Below are 19,557 nucleotides of genomic sequence, written 5' to 3'. Positions count from 1 at the left end.
GACTATAGTAGAGAGTCTCTAGCTGGATATTACTGGTGTTGTAAACTATAGTAGAGAGTCTCTAGCTGGATATTACTGGTGTTGTAGACTATAGTAGAGAGTCTCTAGCTGGATATTACTGGTGTTGTAGACTATAGTAGAGTCTCTAGCTGGATATTACTGGTGTAGTAGAGTATAGTAGAGAGTCTCTAGCTGGATATTACTGGTGTTGTAGACTATAGTAGAGAGTCTAGCTGGATATTACTGGTGTTGTAGACTATAGTAGAGTCTCCAGCTGGATATTACTGGTGTTGTAGACAATAGTAGAGTCTCTAGCTGGATATTACTGCTGTTGTAGACTATAGTAGAGAGTCTCTAGCTGGATATTACTGGTGATGTAGACTATAGTAGAGAGTCTCTAGCTGGATATTACTGGTGTAGTAGACATAGTAGAGAGTCTCTAGCTGGATATTACTGGTGTTGTAGACTATAGTAGAGAGTCTCTAGCTGGATATTACTGGTGTTGTACACTATAGTAGAGTCTCTAGCTGGATATTACTGGTGTTGTAGACTATAGTAGAGTCTCTAGCTGGATATTACTGGTGTTGTAGACTATAGTAGAGAGTCTCTAGCTGGATATTACTGGTGTTGTAGACTATAGTAGAGTCTCTAGCTGGATATTACTGGTGTTGTAGACTATAGTAGAGTCTCTAGCTGGATATTACTGGTGTTGTAGACTATAGTAGAGAGTCTCTAGCTGGATATTACTGGTGTTGTAGACTATAGTAGAGTCTCTAGCTGGATATTACTGGTGTAGTAGACTATAGTAGGGAATAGGGTGCCAATTTTGGATGCAGACTATATAAGAGACAAGGGGTCAAATGGAAAAGCACTGGTATTGTTACAACCCTGAGCTGAGTGTGTTTGAAGTTAACCAGACTGGCATACACCATGGTGACATGGTATGCCACACAGGAACCCACATACACACAGGCAATAAGTCACATTGATAGTTTGTTACACACACTACGACGCGCTCATAAACAGAGGAACACACACACCCCGCCAGTACTCACAGTCTCTCTGTGGTCCTGGGGATATTCTTGGGGATGTTCCGGACCCCCAGGCTGTGGCAGTCCACCGTGGCTCCCACACAGGTACACAGAGAAGGGCATGCCTCCACCCCGCCAGCCCCCAGCAGGCAACCCCACAGCAGCAGCCACAGCCCAGCCCAGGCCACCCCAACGTGGTCCAGCCTGGCTCCACAGCCCCCTGACCCGGCTCCAGCAATGGTTCTCCTTGGCATGTCCATCCTCTCCTCCAGCCCCAAAGCACCAGCAACCAGAGACAAGGCTCCTCTTCCTCAACCCCACTCAGAGCTCCAGAGACCTGGGTTACTGCGGCTTGCAAGATCCCCTGACCAGAGACCAAGTAGAGGGGAGAAAATGGTCCAAATGTCCCTAATAAAAAAGGGAAGATCAGAAAACCACCTTGTAGAAAGAGAGAGGTGAAGTAGCGTAGTCAGTCCTCAGATGAACGGTCACTGATACTTAATCCCAGCCTGGCTTTAAAACCAGACGTGCTCTTTATTATCTGGTTTAGACCTCTGTCCAAAAAGCTTTCCTCCTTTCTCTCTCCCTCTCGTACTCTCGTCTTCTTGGTCCTGCTCCCTCTCTCTCTCTCTCCACTCTGCTGAACAGTGCTCCTCTTCCCTTCAGCTTTCATTGACTCATTGTGCTCTCTGCCTGTAGAAGAGGGAACAGTGAACAACCAAAAAAGGACTCTCACCCTCCCTCAGCAATCATCCATCGAAAGGTTCTACAAATAATAGCTGAGTCTCCTCCCACACAACACCCCCCCATCCCCCCCAAGCCACACACACACACAGGCACACACCTCCCAGAACCCTGTGTGAACTCACATCCATTCTCTCTCTCCTGGCAGCAGCAGTAGTAGTGAGAACCACTTCCAGTGACAGTAGCCTCTCTCCCTTCCTGTGCTGCCCGCTTTTGGTCTCATCCCCTGGGGGGAACACAGCCCGAGGCTGCATGGGCCTGGATGCAGAGGGGGGAATACCCTACTCTCTCAATTATCTGTATTTTTCCTCTACCATAGAATTGTGGCTTAGATAAACATTTCATGTAGTTAACTGTATAAATGATTTGTATTACTGTATTACTGTATTGCAGGATTGGAAAGGGGTAGGCTTCTTTTGACTGGCACCAATGGATGCTCACTGCTGGACAAAGCACCTGCTTTTAATTCATAATAATGATCATGACTTTTTGAAATTCAAATGCGAGGACATGTTTTTAATTTAGTGTGTGTATAATTACCAGATACCAAACCCTCTAGAATTCAATATTATATCTATGATTCTGTCTTTTTCTCTACCATGGAATTGTCTATTCTCTATTCTGTTAGTCCCCCCCCCACCCCCACCATTTCCTTCCGTAGTCTGATTTCACAAGGCTACTCTCTTCTCACACGCATAAACAAACACAGTAAACTTTATCGAATACAAACTGGCCACGGGGAAAACGCGCCACAGCGGCTCTATTGTGCATGATGAATAGAATGAGTCACTGCACCCAGACCGACAACAAAGAGAGAACCTCGATGTTTACATGCGCGGGAAGGACCCCCGTTTGAGCTCCTAATACAAATTAGGTTTCTGAGTGCGCGGGGACGCCGGTGGGTCGCTTTTCATTTCATCCGAAGCGCGTCTGAATTGATCGCGCCCTGGAAGTGGAGCAGATGCGATGCCAAGGGGCGCTAGGTAGAGCGCGCATAGAGCCTTGATGTGCGCTAGGTTCTATCTTACTGCGTTTCCGCTTCGCTCGGCAGAGTTTACGATGAATCGAAGAGACAGGTTGAAATTAAGAAAAAAACGCTCAATTTCTACAATGAACAATTACTAAAAAGGCAATATCAATGGCACCGCGCGCCTGCGGTAGTCAAATACGCGTGGGGCGTCTGCGGAAAAATGTTTTCAATTCTTCATCAGGAATATGAATATCACAGCCAATGTTTACATGATATACCTTTATGAGATAATTATATACATAGGAGGAAGGTTGTTCCCTGGAATATCAATTGCTTCTGATATTAACCTACCCCAAACAAGAACAGGATAGGCCTATACTACAAATTACTGTTTGTAATTTAAGCACAAGATGTCAAGAATATAGGCTAAAGCTGCTATAAATTATTCCTTTAATTGTATGTGCTTTCTAAACAGACAAGGCAATGGAAACTTGACTTCCGTGACAGCTGGGCAGGTGAAATTCATAATTCATATTCTTTAATAAACGGCCTATTTAAGAGTAGAGTAGCCAAACCTGCCTTTACCTCTGCTGAGTCTGATGTAGGTTAAACTATTAGATTTAAACTGCATACATAATACACTCAATACGTATGTAGTGGTCTATAGCAGGGTTTCTCAAACTCGGTCCTGGGTCCCCCCTGGGAGCACGTTTTGGTCTATGCCCTAGCACTACACTGGGTCCTTACTCAATGACTCGGGATGCCACCTAGTGGATGTTTAAGAAAGGTGCAGCAGTGTATGTAACATTTTGTTCTGTAGTGAGACTTTCCACATGTAGAAAAATAGTTTTAATCCATAGCACCAGTAGTAAATCAATGCATCTATTTGACAGAGTTAAAAAAACATCTTATTTTAAACAACAACAAAAAACAAACAGGTAGGCTAAAATGACCTTACATTAAAAGGCACTGGTAACAGATTTCTATGAACAGAGGAAGATGCATGAAAGTAAGTCTCGGCAGCAATGTGAGAGTATACTAGGTTTATTTTAGTAGACATTAATGTAACTCCATGTCTGCGTCTCAAAATTCAAAATGTAATGCACTACTTCTGACCAGGGCACAGAGCTCTGCTCAAAAGTAGTACACTATATAGGGAATAGGGCCCTGTTCTAAAGTAGATAGAATATTCTATATGGCACCCTATTCCCTATATAGAATATTCTATATGGCACCCTATTCCCTATATAGGGAATAGGGTGCCATTTGGGACACATACCCATGCTGTTGTTATTCACAGATAGACTGAACAAAAATAAACTGAAAAACTAGTAGTACTGTACAGTTGATGTGTAAACATTTAAAACCATGGTCAACATTGGCTGACAAAACCAAAGACTTTCAACATACAAGACACACACACGTAACACAAAAATAATAAGGGAGATTAAAAGATAATGCCCACATGTTGTATCATGTAATCTAGAACTGACTCACATCATAAAGATGATCGCACATTAGCAAAACTGTTTCCAGCAAGACTCAGTGTGTATCAACCACTAATGGCCAGATGACCCTTCAGCTTTTCAAAATGACACTTAAAAAAAAATGTGTTGGGCCTTGATTGGCTGAAAACCTTCAGGTAACAGAGAGAAAAGACAGGGGCCAAAGTTTTTTTTAAAAGCAGTGGAATAACATAACCAGCACAGGTAATATAAAAAAAAAAAAGAGTAAAAAAACAAAGCCATGTTGAAAACCTCAGCAGAAAGCTTCTGGTGCAAATCTTTCATTTCATGTATAACATTTAAAAAAAAACACACCCATCTCTTTAAAACTTACCACAAAACCATTCTCACACATTCCCCATTAACACTTCCTCTAAAAACAGCCCCATTAAAACCAACGTTATGTCCATTAGGGTCCACAACAAAACTTTTCAAAACATTCTGCAACGGAAAGTGAAAATAAGGGTTCCTTATTGGACAAAGTCCAGGTAGTCCCTCCTAGTTTGAATCCGTCTTATTCTATTTGGTGCCTAATGAACATGACCCAGATCAAATGTCCCAATTCACGCTCAATAAAGAAGACTTGTATCAGACCGGGCAACACTGAAGGTACTGTAAGAGAATCCTCTATTGACACCGTCACTACAAATTTCCCTCTCCAACAAAGCAAAAACCATCTCAGACTTCCAGAAAATCTTTCAACAACATTAGCATCCAGACCAATATCCACCCAAAACCCATGACTTCCAGTTAAAAAAGAAAATAAATTATAATCACAACATTGTACTATCAAACCTCAAAGGCCAAACCAGGCAGGCGAAATATGACATTGTACACATTGAGGAGTTCAATCAGTTAATACACAAATCTCAGACAATAAAAATAAATAGTCGTCCCAAAATGAAGCCCTACCTACATCTCTCCCAAACACAGATGCCTTTACAGGTTGGTTTGTTCATCATCATCCAATATGTATTGACCTGTATTTGTATGATATAGATCCAAGAAACCCTGAGCCAGTGTTTCTCTCTCCAACACCACCACATGCACTACTATAAAGTGTAGTGCACTACTTATGGCCAATAGTGCACTATATAGGGAACGGGGGAGTCATTTGAGCTAACAGACAGTATCAGTAAACCCACTGGCCTTTAGACACCATAAGAGCTGTGGGGTATTCCAGAAGGCAGGGTCAATACATCAGCCAGCTAACTTTGATATTCCAGAAGGCAGGGTCAATACATCAGCCAGCTAACTTTGATATTCCAGAAGGCAGGGTCAATACATCAGCCAGCTAACTTTGATATTCCAGAAGGCAGGGTCAATACATCAGCCAGCTAACTTTGATATTACAGAAGGCAGGGTCAATACATCAGCCAGCTAACTTTGATATTCCAGAAGGCAGGGTCAATACATCAGCCAGCTAACTTTGATATTCCAGAAGGCAGGGTTAATCAAAGTTAGCTGGCTGATGTATTAACAGCCTTTGCCTCATCTCTCTTGATTTCCTGGTTGATACAAATAATCTACATTTGTATAATAGTTGTTTCTGTTGTTGTTGAGTCATTTCAAGCAATTTGGGCCAGTTTGCTGGCTAACTCATTGATCCAGCTTTTTGGAACAGGCCCCAGACAAATGTGACTGGTGCTAATCAGCCTTTTGTAGGGGGATATAATCATCCCGTCAGTGTGCTGTGTGTGTAGGGCAACCATTGGGACGTAGAATATTAGTCAAATTAGACGCCACATTTTCAGATGAGTAGTACAAACATCAGATTCAGAAGAAAATGTAAAAAACACAAACAAGATACTTACATATAGTACAATATAGGCTCAGCTAGTGGTCAACTGTAAAAGTATCCATATAGGCTCGGCTAGTGGTCAACAGTAAAAGTATCCATATAGGCTCGGCTAGTGGTCAACAGTAAAAGTATCCATATAGGCTCAGCTAGTGGTCAACTGTAAAAGTATCCATATAGGCTCGGCTAGTGGTCAACGGTAAAAGTATCCATATAGGCTCGGCTAGTGGTCAACTGTAAAAGTATCCATATAGGCTCGGCTAGTGGTCAACGGTAAAAGTATCCATATAGGCTCGGCTAGTGGTCAACGGTAAAAGTATCCATATAGGCTCGGCTAGTGGTCAACAGTAAAAGTATCCATATAGGCTCGGCTAGTGGTCAACAGTAAAAGTATCCATATAGGCTCGGCTAGTGGTCAACGGTAAAAGTATCCATATAGGCTCGGCTAGTGGTCAACGGTAAAAGTATCCATATAGGCTCGGCTAGTGGTCAACGGTAAAAGTATCCATATAGGCTCGGCTAGTGGTCAACGGTAAAAGTATCCATATAGGCTCGGCTAGTGGTCAACAGTAAAAGTATCCATATAGGCTCGGCTAGTGGTCAACAGTAAAAGTATCCATATAGGCTCGGCTAGTGGTCAACAGTAAAAGTATCCATATAGGCTCGGCTAGTGGTCAACGGTAAAAGTATCCATATAGGCTCGGCTAGTGGTCAACGGTAAAAGTATCCATATAGGCTCGGCTAGTGGTCAACAGTAAAAGTATCCATATAGGCTCGGCTAGTGGTCAACAGTAAAAGTATCCATATAGGCTCGGCTAGTGGTCAACAGTAAAAGTATCCATATAGGCTCGGCTAGTGGTCAACGGTAAAAGTATCCATATAGGCTCGGCTAGTGGTCAACGGTAAAAGTATCCATATAGGCTCGGCTAGTGGTCAACGGTAAAAGTATCCATATAGGCTCGGCTAGTGGTCAACAGTAAAAGTATCCATATAGGCTCGGCTAGTGGTCAACAGTAAAAGTATCCATATAGGCTCGGCTAGTGGTCAACAGTAAAAGTATCCATATAGGCTCGGCTAGTGGTCAACGGTAAAAGTATCCATATAGGCTCGGCTAGTGGTCAACGGTAAAAGTATCCATATAGGCTCGGCTAGTGGTCAACAGTAAAAGTATCCATATAGGCTCGGCTAGTGGTCAACTGTAAAAGTATCCATATAGGCTCGGCTAGTGGTCAACGGTAAAAGTATCCATATAGGCTCGGCTAGTGGTCAACTGTAAAAGTATCCATATAGGCTCAGCTAGTGGTCAACTGTAAAAGTATCTATGTAGGCTCAGCTAGTGGTCAACTGTAAAAGTATCCATATAGGCTCAGCTAGTGGTCAACGGTAAAAGTATCCATATAGGCTCAGCTAGTGGTCAACTGTAAAAGTATCCATATAGGCTCGGCTAGTGGTCAACTGTAAAAGTCTTTGATTGTGTAGACATGGGCTAGAAGGAGTTTCCATATAGGTATTCCAGTCATATCCTTTCAAACTCATTGAGGGAAGTGAACAAGAGCACACTTCAGGAGAAATAAGAGATTATTGGGATGCAACCCATGTCTGGCTGGGGACTAATGTTGTATTCGTCACAGATTTAGAAAGTTACAATATAGTTCACTTTATATAAGAAAAAAAAACAAGGGAAAAAAAACAAGTCCGTTGTTGCTAGTACCAATCCTCTACATCGACGTTTCTAGGGAGGGAGAGAAACACATTCTGGAGATGGATGGAGAGTCCTGGAGGGAGGGAGACGGAGAGATAAAGGAAAAAAAAGAGAAAGAAGATGAATGAGACACGGGACAAAACAGACAAAGTTAACAAAGCTCACAAGATGTGGGAATGTGGCTGTATTGTAATGTTGAATGATGACATTGAAGTGCATCAGGAAAGATATACAACATACGCAAAAACACATGTATGTAAATGTCTATAAAAAAAGTGGGAATTGCCATGTTATCAATCCAAAAGCAACACACCTTTGATAGTTGAGTCTCCTCTCTCTATTGAGGGCCATGCTATCATAGGCCTTGACCCCCACTGGAGTATTATTATTCACCGTCACCGGACTGTTCACCTGGAGACGCACACACACAACCATGAACATCTAGAAAAAAACAAGGAAGCTGTGGACAAGGAAGTGTGTTTGTGTGGTCTCCTTGTGTGTCAATGTCGCTCACCGACTGCAGGACGACGTTCTCCTTTCCCAGCCGTCCCATCGCCGCAGCAACCATCTCCGGGGAGATTTGTCTGCCCCTCCTCTCCAACGCCTGTTGGTCCCCCTTATGTCTCCTCTGTTTTCATTGGTTCATTTGATCAGGTGGGTAGGACAGTCGACAGAACAGTTATTTAACTTTCACTTTACCAGGAAATATTTTTTTGATAATGTCATAGGTAACTTTTGAATCTATAGAATGTAGAAATGCCCGTTTTCACTGGTATGGTGCTTGGCATAATGAATAGGAGGTTGAAAAGGGGAGGAATTGCCCTTAAAGATCCTCATATACAATAGACAGAACAGTTATGATGTAGCAGATGGTGACAACATACTAAGTTCATATTGGATACAAAGTAACACATTTACAAAATACACGCAAAGTATGTTGATTGGATATTACAATTGTAAGTCAAATACACATAAACACAATGACACACACCTTGATGAATCCTCCGAAGGAGCGGGAGCGGGGGTGTTTCTTGCTCTGGGCTGGGGGGGTCTGATAGTTGTTGATGGGTGTCCCTGGGGCCAGGCCGGGGGTGGTCTGTTTAGCAAGCTGCAGGAGGAGGAGAACGAGATGGAGGATGAGGAGACAGGATATTGGGATTTAGCTAGTCATTCTAATCTACATGAAATGTGAAATCTGCCTCGTATCGAAAAGGAGACAAGGAAAGAGAATATTAAGAAGCAGTCCGGCAGTGAGTACCTGTCGTAGGAGTTTCTTCTTCTTGGCAGAGTTGGGCATGTTGTCATGGACGTGTCTGAACAGCTCCTTCAGGGACTCCTCTGTGTGGTGCTGCTGGCCCTGGGACGACGAGGAGGGGGACAGGTACTGAGACGGGTCAGCCCAACACCTCTTCAGGGGAACAGGGGCATGGAAACCAGTCACAGATAACAGGTCTATATCATCCTGAGGGAGGGGGGTGGGAATGGGGCTATTAGTTTCCATCACAACATGAGTCTGGATACATCCCAAATGGCACCCTATTCCCTATATAAAGTAGTGCAATATAAAGGGAATAGGGTGCCACATGGGACAGAACCTATTTCAGCTTAGAGGGAGATTAGGTTAATCTACACCTCTAAACTACAGCTAGACATTTCTAGCACCAAGACCCTTGTAATAGGCCCTGGTAGATCTGAAAGGACTGGAGAGGTATAAGCAAGTTGTGCAATAGATCCACCTAGCCTTCTGGTAAACTGGGATGCTTACACCTATACAGGGCCTGTATTCATAAAGCGTCTCAGAGGAGTGCTGATCTAGGATAAGTTTGGCCGTGCAGATAATGAATGGAAAGGGGGAGGATCTGATCCTAGATCAGCACTCCTGCTCTGAGACGCTTCATGAATACCTGTCCCAGTTTGATCTAATATGGTCCTTTGTTTGAGAGAAGCGCAACATCCTTTAATGGTATAGATGTAAACCCAGCAGGTAAAATAGTCCTACTACTAACCTTGGTCTGCAGGGTCTTAGATCCTGTGAAGTGCATTCTGGCATGCTCCCTCATGTACATAGGAGCCTGAGTGGACACACAATAATTATCCATCAAAACACACCAAAAATAATGATTATATTTCTCTTCTGTACTTGACAAAAAGCATTACCTTATTGTAGCCCATGTTCCACAGATCTTACAAAATAACACTGACAACTGGGCCAGTTTCCCAGACACAGTTGAAGCCAATAGTATGAGGTATTCTCAATGTGTTGAGAAGTGTTTTAGTCCAGTGTGGCATAGTACAAAGCAGGATTAATGTGTTAGCCAGCTAACTTTGAAAAGCAACCAGAAATAACTATAGATTTTCTGGTAAAAAAAATTATATATATATTTTTTTTAAAAGAAGCTAAACTTAGATATGTTTTTGTTTGTTGAATCAATTAGACCATGCTCATTTCAAGATTATCTTTCAAAATGTTTTAAAGTTAGCCAGCTAACTTGCCTAAATATTCTGCTAACTCTTTGATCCTGCTTTATAGTAAGCCCCTCTGGACTAGGCTGATTCTGGGATGGGAAACTGGCCCAGTGTGTGAAGTTAGTCTCTCTGACCCTGAATAGTTTCTGGGAGTGTTTGATGAGGAAGGCCATGCCGTTGTTTAGCTTCTTCAGATTCTCCTGGAGGTCACTGGCCACCATCTGGATAAACACACACACACAAATTACTGTAGCTGAATGAAAATCAATCAGTCAGAGGTAGCCTAGTGGTTAGAGCGTTGGGCCAGTAACTAAAAAGTCCCCTGTTTAAATCCCAGAGCCGACAGTGAAAAATGTGTTGATGTGCCTTGACTAAGGCTCTTAGCCCTAATTGCTCCAGGGTCGCCGTTGATAATGGCAGATCCTGGCCGTGACCCCAATCTCCCAGGGTCTCAGTGGGAGTTGGGATATGAAAAAAAAAAAACACATGCGTAACATTACATGTGTGAAATAGGACAAATAAGCACCCACCTAATTATTTATATTCACATCTAAATTGAATGCATTATTATTATTTTATTACATTCCTGATTCTACAATTCATAACACAGTGCACTGTGAGGATAGGCTGTACCAGAACAACACACAGAACACTGAACACATTTGTGGTCCAGTGTATATCTGAGGTTCTACTAGGCAAGCCAAGTGAATCAATCACCATGACTACAGGACAGTAAAGCCTACATTTAACAGTCTACAGTATTTACACACTGTGCATTCGGAAAGTATTCAGACCCCTTGACCTTTTCTACATTTTGTTACGCGACAGCCTTATTCAAAAAAATTATAAAAATGTAAATAAAAGAAAAACTTAATGCCAAAGAAAAAAACAAGCTTTTAGAAATCTTGGGAAATGTGTGTATATATATATATATATATATATAAATAAATATCACATTTACATACGTTTTCTTGGCACGCCTGTATTTGGGGATTTTCTCCCATTCTTCTCTGCAGATCCTCTCAAGCTCTGTCAGGTTGGATGAGGATCGTCACTAAACAGCTATTTTCAGATCTCTCCAGAGATGTTTGATCGGGTTCAAATCCGGGCTCTGGCTGGGCCACTCAAGGATATTCAGAGACTTGTCCCAAAGCCACTCCTTCATTGTCTAGGCTGTGTGCTTAGGGCCATTGTCCTGTTGGAAGGTGAACGTTTGCCCCAGTCTGAGGTCCTGAGTGGTCTGGAGCAGAATTTTCATCAAGGATACTTTGCTCCGTTCATCCTTCCCTCGATCCCGACTAGTCTCCCAGTCCCTGCCTCTGAAAAACATCCCCACAACATGATGCTGCCAGCACCATGATTCACCGTAGGGATGGTGCCAGGTTTCCTCCAGACATGACACTTGGCATACAGGCCAAAGAGTTCACTCTTGGTTTCATCAGACCAGATAATCTTGTTTCTCATGGTCTGAGTGTCTTTAGGTACCTTTTGGAAAACTGCAAGCAGGCTGTCATGATCCTTTTACTGAGGAGTGGCTTCCGTCTGGCCACTCTACCATAAAGGCCTGATTGGTAGAGTGCTGCAGAGATGGGAGAACTTTTCAGAAGGACAACCATCTCCACAGAGGAACTCTGAAGCTCTGTCAGAGTGACCATTGGGTTCTTGGTCACTTCTATGACCAAGACCTTTTCCCCCCCCAATTGCTCAGTTTGGTCATGAGTCTTGGTGGTTCCAAACTTCCTCCATTTAAGAATGATGGAGACCACTGTGCTTTTTTTGGTACCTGGTACCCTTCCCAAGATCTGTGCATCAACACAATCCTGTCTCGGGCACTCTACAGACAATTCCTTTAACCTCATGGCTTGTTTTTTGCTCTGACATATAAGGTCCCACAGTTGACAGTGTATAGACAGGTGTGCGCCTTTCCAAAACATGTCCAATAAATTGAATTTACCACAGGTGGACTCCAATGAAGTTGTAGAAACATCTCAAGGATGATCAATGGAAACAGGATGCACCTGAGCTCAATTACAACTCTCATAGCAAAGGGTCTGAATACTCATGTATTATGCACTACACAGTTGATTGAAATAAGGAAGTCATGGTCAAACTGTGACTATCTGAATAAGCTGTGTAGTGATAGGACAACAAGCCTCAGGACAAAGTTTGGGGAACCCTGATCCACACGATAAATTATTACAGCACAGTCCAGCTTCAGGTGTTTTTCCTAGTCCCTGTGATTCTGCCTTGGCATTGCTTTCTCTGAGGTTTTATGCTGGGTATCTGTAAAGCACTTTTTGTCAACTGCCGACATAAAAACGTGTTTTATAAAACACATTTGATTTGAATTTGAGTTGCAGTACATACATCTCTGGGCCACACGACGTGGGGGGCGAACATGAGGGCGAGGTTGAAGGCGGACATTTTGTTCTTGTCCTGCTGCTTGGCGGTGTGGTAGAGCAGGTCCAGGATCAGTTTGAGGAGGCTGCGGTTGGCCTGGGGCAGCAGCAGGAAGAGGAGCTGTAAGGCCTCAATCTGACGCTCCTTATCAGGTACTGACGTCTTGTTGCCCTTCTCATCAAACAGAGTCATGTCTGGGGGAATGGACGGAGGAGAGAGAAGAGGGGAAGATGGGGATGGGACAGAAACAGAACACACACAAGACACCTCAATATAGGTATCATGGGGTACAGGTATATTAAAAACTGTGAACATCAATTCTACAGATTTGTGAGCACCAGGGTGTGATTGTTTTTTTGTAGGTTTATGAAAACTAAAAAGCTACAGGAGAGAGAGTGGGGAGGTGCTCAGACAGGGGTACCTGCTATTTTGAGGTGAGCGTGGAAGTGTTGGTGTGTGAGGAGGGGTTCAGGTAGCTCTCCCAGGAAGGTCTTAAGGAGGGTGGCCACGTCGTTGGGGTGGAAGCCCCCTGCCTCCAGGTCAATGTCTGCCCCACTGTTCAGCTGCTCCTTCAGGGCCTGCTGCCGCACACTGTTACCAGGCACCCTGAACAGACCCTCTACCTGCAGGTCTGATCATCAATCAATTAAACAATAAACCACCTAGCACCCTGAACAGGCCCTTAACATGTAAGTCTGATCATCAATCAACGGTGGAAATCAATCAATAAATCAAATATGTAGTGAATCAATCAGCAGTGTTTCTCCAATACTTATTCACCGCTGATAAATCATTCCCGGCAACCCAAAAAAGTAAGTTTTATTATATATTTTTTTATGGAATGGAAATTATTTTAGGGTTTGTAAAAATGTTTTCAGTGCAAACTTAAACCAGATATACAGTATGTATACTGAACAGAAATATAAAAGGCAACATGAAGCAATTTCAAAGACTTTACAGAGTTAGAGTTCCTATAAGGAAACCAGTCAACTGAAATTAATTCATTAGCCCCTACTCTATGGATTTCACATGACTGGGAATACAGATATGCATCAGTTGGTCCCATTACCTTAAAAAATGTAGGGGTGTAAATCAGAAAACCAGTCAGTATCTGGTGTGATCACGGAAACGGAAAGGAAAGGCTGGAGCAACGAACCGCCCTTGCTGTCTCTGCCTTGCCGGTTCCGCTCTTTCCACTGGGATTCTCTGCCTCCAGCCCTATTACAGGGGCTGAGTCACTGGCTTACGGGTGTTCTTCCATGCCGTCCATGGGAGGGGTGCGTCACTTGAGTGGGTTGAGTCACTGACGTGGTCTTCCTGTCTGGGTTGGCGCCCCCCCCCTTGGGTTGTGCCATGGCGGAGATCTTTGTGGGCTATACTCGGCCTTGTCTTCGGACGGTAAGTTGGTGGTTGTAGACATCCCTCTAGTGGTGTGGGGGCTGTGCTTTGGCAAAGTGGGTAGGGTTATATCCTGCCTGTTTGGCCCTGTCCGGGGGTATCATCGGATGGGGCCACAGTGTCTTCTGATCCCTCCTGTCTTAGCCTCCAGTATTTATGCTGCAGTAGTTTATGTGTCGGGGGGCTAGGGTCAGTCTGTTACATCTGGAGTATTCTCTTGTCTTATCCGGTGTCCTGTGTGAATTTAAATATGCTCTTTCTAATTCTCTCGGAGGACCTGAGCCCTAGGACCATGCCTCGGGACTACCTGGCATGATGACTCCTTGCTGTCCCCAGTCCACCTGTCCATGCTGCTGCTCCAGTTCCCACTGTTCTGCCTGCGGCTACGGAACCCTGACCTGTTCACCGAACATGCTTGTTGCACCCTCGACAACTACTATGATTATTATTATTTGACCATGCTGGTCATTTATGAACATTTTAACATCTTGACCATGTTCTGTTATAATATCCACCCGGCACAGCCAGAAGAGGACTGGCCACCCCTCATAGCCTGGTTCCTCTCTAGGTTTTTGGCCTTTCTAGGGAGTTTTTCCTAGGGAGTTTTTCCTAGCCACCGTGCTTCTTTCACATGCATTGCTTGCTGTTTGGGGTTTTAGGCTGGGTTTCTGTACAGCACTTTGAGATTTCAGCTGATATATGAAGGGCTATATAAATAAATTTGATTTGATCACTATTTGCCTCATGCAGCGCAACATCTCCTTCGCATAGAGTTGATCAGGCTGTTGATGATGGCCTGTGGAATGTTGTCCCACTTCTCTTCAATGGCTGTGCGAAGTTGCTGTATATTGGCGGGAACCGGAACACGACGTCTTACATGTTGATCCAGAGCATCCTAAACATGCGAAATGGGTGACATGTCTGGTGCAATGGCTGGTGCAATTCCAGGAATTGTGTACAAATCCTTGCCACATGGGGCCGTGCATTATCATGCCGAGGCATGAGGTTGGAGACTGAGGCAGTTTATGGTAGAGAAATTAATATAAAATTCTCTGGCAACAGCACTGGTGGCCATTCCTGCAGTTGGCATGCCAATTGCACGCTCCCTCAAAACTTGAGACATCTGTGGCATTGTGTTGTGTGACAAACCCGCACATTTTAAAGTGGCCTTTTATCGTTCCAAGCACAATGTGCACCTGTGTAATGATCATGCAGATTAATCAGCTTCATGATACGCCACACCTGTCAGGTGGATGGATTATCTTGGCAAAGGATAAATGCTCACTAACGGGATGTAAACAAATTTGTGCACAAAATGAGAGAAATACACTTTTTGTGCATATGGAACATTTCTGGGATCTTTTATTTCAGCTCATGAAATATGGGACCAACACTTTACATGTTACATTTCTGTTCAGTGTAGAAAAGATAACGGAGCTGTATATTTTTAAATAAGATCACCTTTGAGAACTAACAATCAAAATAAAACAGACAGTCCAGGAGAATCTTATTTTTTTTTTTTTTTGGGGGGGGGGGGGGGGGGGGGACTACACCGAGTCCCAAGTCCCTAGTGTTTGAGTCAGAGTCCTTTACATTCGAGTTACGACTCCCTTGGTAGTTGTAAAAGCTAAATTGCTTCATGTAGAAAGCTGGTACTACAGACTTGAGTACTACAACACTGCATGTCAGTACAGCAAGTTTAGCCTACTTTCTGATAAGATTTGACATTACATTTGAGTCATTTAGCAGACACTTATCAATTGCGACATAGTTAGTGCATTTATCTTAAGATAACTAGGTGGGACAACCACATATCACAGGCATATTAAGTACATTTTTCCTCAATAAAGTAGCTATCAGCAAAGTTAGAGCTAGAAAGAGGGGGGGGGGGGGGTTCTGTGGGATTATTTAAGATACTCTTAGAAGAGATAGGGTTTTAGATGTTTCGGAAGATGGGCAGGGACTCTGCTGTCCTAGCTGGTTCTACCATTGGGTGCCAGGACAGAGAAGAGAGAATTACATTCAGGGATCATGCCTCAGATGGGAACTGTAACAACATGATCAACTCACTCTTGCTGAGGTATTCAATGAGCTGGTAAATCTGGGCGATGCCTCCTTCTGTCAAAGGAGTCCCGAACACCACTTCCTTATCTGTGACGATGACAACGGCCAAAGGACGAGAATCTGAGTGCTGTACATTTATATTATTATTCAACATTATTGCAACCCAGGGCCACGTTCAGTAGCCAAACACACTCAAACGTTGCAGATAAAAATTCCATGAGTAAAGCCATCGTGATTCCCTCTTCTACATGTCGGACAGGCATATTTGTTCTACATTGCACCCTGCTGAACACACCCCAGGTGAAGACACCCTTGGTTGATCCTCATGGCAGGTCTCTCACCTTTACGTTTGAGGAAGTTGAAGGAGCGGAAGAATCCCCCTCCGGCCCCTGTGAGTGTCTTGGGCCCCCCCTCGTCCCCTAACAGCAGAGAGAACTCAGCACCAGGAAGGTCGATGAGGCGGCTGATGTTGCTAAGCACCAGCTCTTGAAACACCTCAGGTCTCTCGTGACGTAGCTTCTCCACAAAGAAGTCTGGGTTGAAGATGACGGGCGGGCGGCCACCAGCCCCACCGCCGCCCCAAGATCCCCCTGCATCCTGGCTGATCACCACCTTACACACCGTACCCCTGATGGAAGACACACACACACACACACAGATGCTGAAGATCTAGGCAAATCTTTAAACAACCGCTTTATCTTTACACTGACCTTCTCGCACACACCAAATCTCTCTCCCTCTTACACACACGTATGATGGTGGTGTAGTGGTTGGCTAGCCCAATAATGGACTAAAGGAGCCTAACGTTACTATAGTCCAAGGACCTCATGTTTTGTTAGTTAGAGGCAAATTGGCTCTGGCAGCTGAAACAGCAAAATACTCCATCTAAATGTGAATCGGTTCTCAATTGCGGTACAGTTTTAGAAACATAAAGCCCTCCACTTTCATATCACTTCAACATAATTTCACAAATGCAAAAAATGCACTTACTGTAGAATGCTTTAACAGCCAACAGTATTTTTCAGTGACAACATGTTTGTAGTGTCTGTCTTCCGTGGCCTTGTGTGAACCGTAACGCTATAAAAAGCTGTGTAGTAATTTAACTTTTGCATTTTGAAAATGAAAGCTACGTTCCTTATATTTCTCCTCCGGCCAGAAGATACTGTCGTCCAGAGGCGCTAAAGGTAGTTAGCGTCGATGAATGGGTTAGTGGTTGGAGAAAGTCAACTTGAATGCATGCTAGGGTTTTACTTTGGGTCCATTGCGCTAAAGATCAGTGAACTCATAGCTCTGAAGATCAGTGAGCTGAAGACACCTCTTTCACACAAGTACACACTCACTGGCAACCCAGAGCAGCTTGACTTGGCATAATGGTGGGAAGTTTGTTTTACATGGCCTGGTGCCTCAAGTGAGTGGAGATTTCACTTCAGGACCAATGGAATGGTCTAAAATCAACACACCCCGCTCACCGGACCATTCAAAACGTAGTCGACCAATGACAGCTCACTGCTGTGTCTATATTTGCGACTACTAGCTAGCTAACTATGGAGTCTTGCTGTAATTCAGCGACAGCGCAGAAATAAATGCTATGCACCGTATTGTTGTTGACTCCGTTCAGAGTAGCTGTGTGATGCACTGAACTTGTATTTTGGCACAACACGTCACTTGATTGTCTGAGCTACAGTAGCTAACTAACGTTAGCTAGCTCAATTAGCTTTCACTGTCACTGAAAAACGACAAGCATGTCAGACAAGCTAGCAAGCCAAATTCGAATGCCAGTACCACAACTCCATAGTATATTTACGTGTGTGCATGGTTTATTCTGTCTACATATTGTTTAAATGTTATTTTACCTTCTGTTTTGTGTATTTTCATTTGTATCTTTATCTGCTGCCATCTTCCGTTTGAATCCTCCGCTGGTATCCCTAACTCCGCCCACTCCACCACTGATTGGTCGGTTATAAAATACGGGCGGGGTGAGCGGTAAAGATTTGCATGTCTGGTTCTCTGATTGGGTTGTTTGAATTCACTTTAGTTGTTTCAATCAAAGAAAAACAATAACATTAAGTGCGGTTACATGCACACACAATAATGCGATTATTGTGGATAATCTGATTCATATAATAGTTCGATTAAAAAAGTTTATATGCTTTGTACGAAGAACGATCTCTCAAATAATCCTGTTTACATAGACACATCTGAAATCAGGTTTCTATAGCACTCTGAGAAATACAGAAAATCGCTAATCAAAATAAAAGTTATACCACAGCGACCATGTTATTTTTGGTGAGCATATTTGATTCTGGGTTCGGACATGTAAAGTTTGTATTTGAAAACTATTTCTAAGACGCATACATTCAGTTGTACCGAACTCACTTCACTCGTGCTAAAGAGGGAGGAAGCTCGCTTGGCTCGTGCTAGCACATGCAGATCAAATACACAGCTGGAACGCTGATTATGGTGTTTCATGTCCTAATAATTCGAAAGGTTGCTCAGAAAACCAGTTTTTTAAATCTCATATCCGTATGCTTACTTCGATTTTGACCTTACACCGATTAATAGTCATGCAGGGTGTTTACATGACTATTGCATCTGCCTATTGCCATAATCAGTTTAATATCGAATTGTTACTGTGCATGTACAGGGACTTTACATAAACACGCTGTCTTACATGTTTTCCGGGGCCAGTCCCCGTTTTTGGTGGCCTGTCCCCGGCTGGAGCTGTCCCCGGAAATGTCCCCGTTTTTAACAGTGCATTAAAAACAGACTGCAGAGTGAAATAATATTTAACGTGGCAAGAAAGACCGGTCAGTAGAGCCTACCGGTTGACGTCTCAATCGCGTTGTGCTGTTTTGTCCAGCAGAGGGGGCTGCTCGCTATAGCAGCTTCATTCACTCTTCTTCTTCTACTAACTACTTGCTCGCGCTGGTTTTAGAGAAAACTGCTGTGGAAAACTCGGCCAGAAGCTAGCAAGTGTAAAGTGAATCCACAACATCACCACAAATGTCTTTTCAAGCCAGGTAAGTTACAATCGTTTGAGATACTAGCTAGTGATGTTATAATGTCACCATTTATTATATAGATAGATGACTCGCTCTATAAGATTTTAAATAGGTTATGCTAGCTAACATTAGCTATGTCGACTAAGTTATCTAGCTAGGTTAGCTAGCTACTGTCATGGTAGCTAGGTTAAAAAACATTCACATGTAAACATGCAGTGGACGGGCTGTTTTGAAAATATGATATTAAATGAATGCACAATTAATTATGTGGATATTTATTTGTAGATTACAATTTTAATGGTTTGACATTTATAAGTAGTGTGAAAATATATTTTGAAATTTTCATGGATAACATTAGCATAATGTTTTCTGTTAGAGTGGAGAGGAAGAGTGAGTGAAAGAAAGAGAGGAGGAAAGGTAAAGATATGATTACAGAGCCAGCCAATTTATTCCAAACAATGTTTTTGAGATGCAATA

The 19,557-nt window shown here is 43.2% G+C and overlaps 2 protein-coding genes across 3 annotated transcripts in view; both read right to left on the bottom strand.

Annotated features, from left to right (window-relative positions):
* Positions 1 to 1,285, bottom strand: part of LOC115177900 (slit homolog 1 protein-like) — a 135,199-nt gene extending 133,914 nt beyond the window's left edge. Inside the window, exon 1 of the mRNA XM_029738895.1 lies at positions 1,056 to 1,285. Coding sequence (XP_029594755.1) covers positions 1,056 to 1,285 — 230 coding nt within the window. The remainder of the gene's footprint in view (positions 1 to 1,055) is intronic.
* A 2,795-nt stretch (positions 1,286 to 4,080) lies between these two features.
* arhgap19 (Rho GTPase activating protein 19) lies at positions 4,081 to 18,904 on the bottom strand. 2 transcript variants are annotated; one of them, XM_029739185.1, is made up of 12 exons: positions 18,750 to 18,904; positions 16,420 to 16,706; positions 16,085 to 16,165; positions 13,038 to 13,247; positions 12,584 to 12,810; positions 10,351 to 10,437; positions 9,757 to 9,822; positions 9,009 to 9,212; positions 8,742 to 8,858; positions 8,265 to 8,378; positions 8,064 to 8,161; positions 4,081 to 7,823 (listed from the first exon to the last, which is right to left on the bottom strand). In XM_029739185.1, coding segments are annotated over exons 1-12 (1,536 nt in total). In that variant the 5' UTR covers positions 18,752 to 18,904; the 3' UTR covers positions 4,081 to 7,780. The 2 variants fall into 2 exon arrangements, with proteins under 2 accessions (XP_029595045.1, XP_029595044.1); XM_029739184.1 differs by lacking the exon at positions 18,750 to 18,904 and adding an exon at positions 17,932 to 18,193.
* Between the last annotated feature and the right edge of the window lie 653 nt (positions 18,905 to 19,557).

Source organism: Salmo trutta, chromosome 38, assembly GCF_901001165.1.
Source record: "Salmo trutta chromosome 38, fSalTru1.1, whole genome shotgun sequence".
NCBI classification, from domain to species: domain Eukaryota; kingdom Metazoa; phylum Chordata; class Actinopteri; order Salmoniformes; family Salmonidae; genus Salmo; species Salmo trutta.
Note: the sequence above shows the minus strand (reverse complement) of the source record. Positions and strands in the feature narration are given on the sequence as shown.

Coding starts and splice junctions, on each gene's coding strand:
- arhgap19 (XM_029739184.1), bottom strand. CDS start 17,975: ATGGCAGCAGATAAAGATACAAATGAAAATACACAAAACAGAAG. Junction 10,438..12,583: donor ACGTCGTGTGGCCCAGAGAT/GTATGTACTGCA, acceptor GTGTTTATCCAG/ATGGTGGCCAGTGACCTCCA. Junction 9,823..10,350: donor ACTCCCAGAAACTATTCAGG/GTCAGAGAGACT, acceptor GTGTCCACTCAG/GCTCCTATGTACATGAGGGA.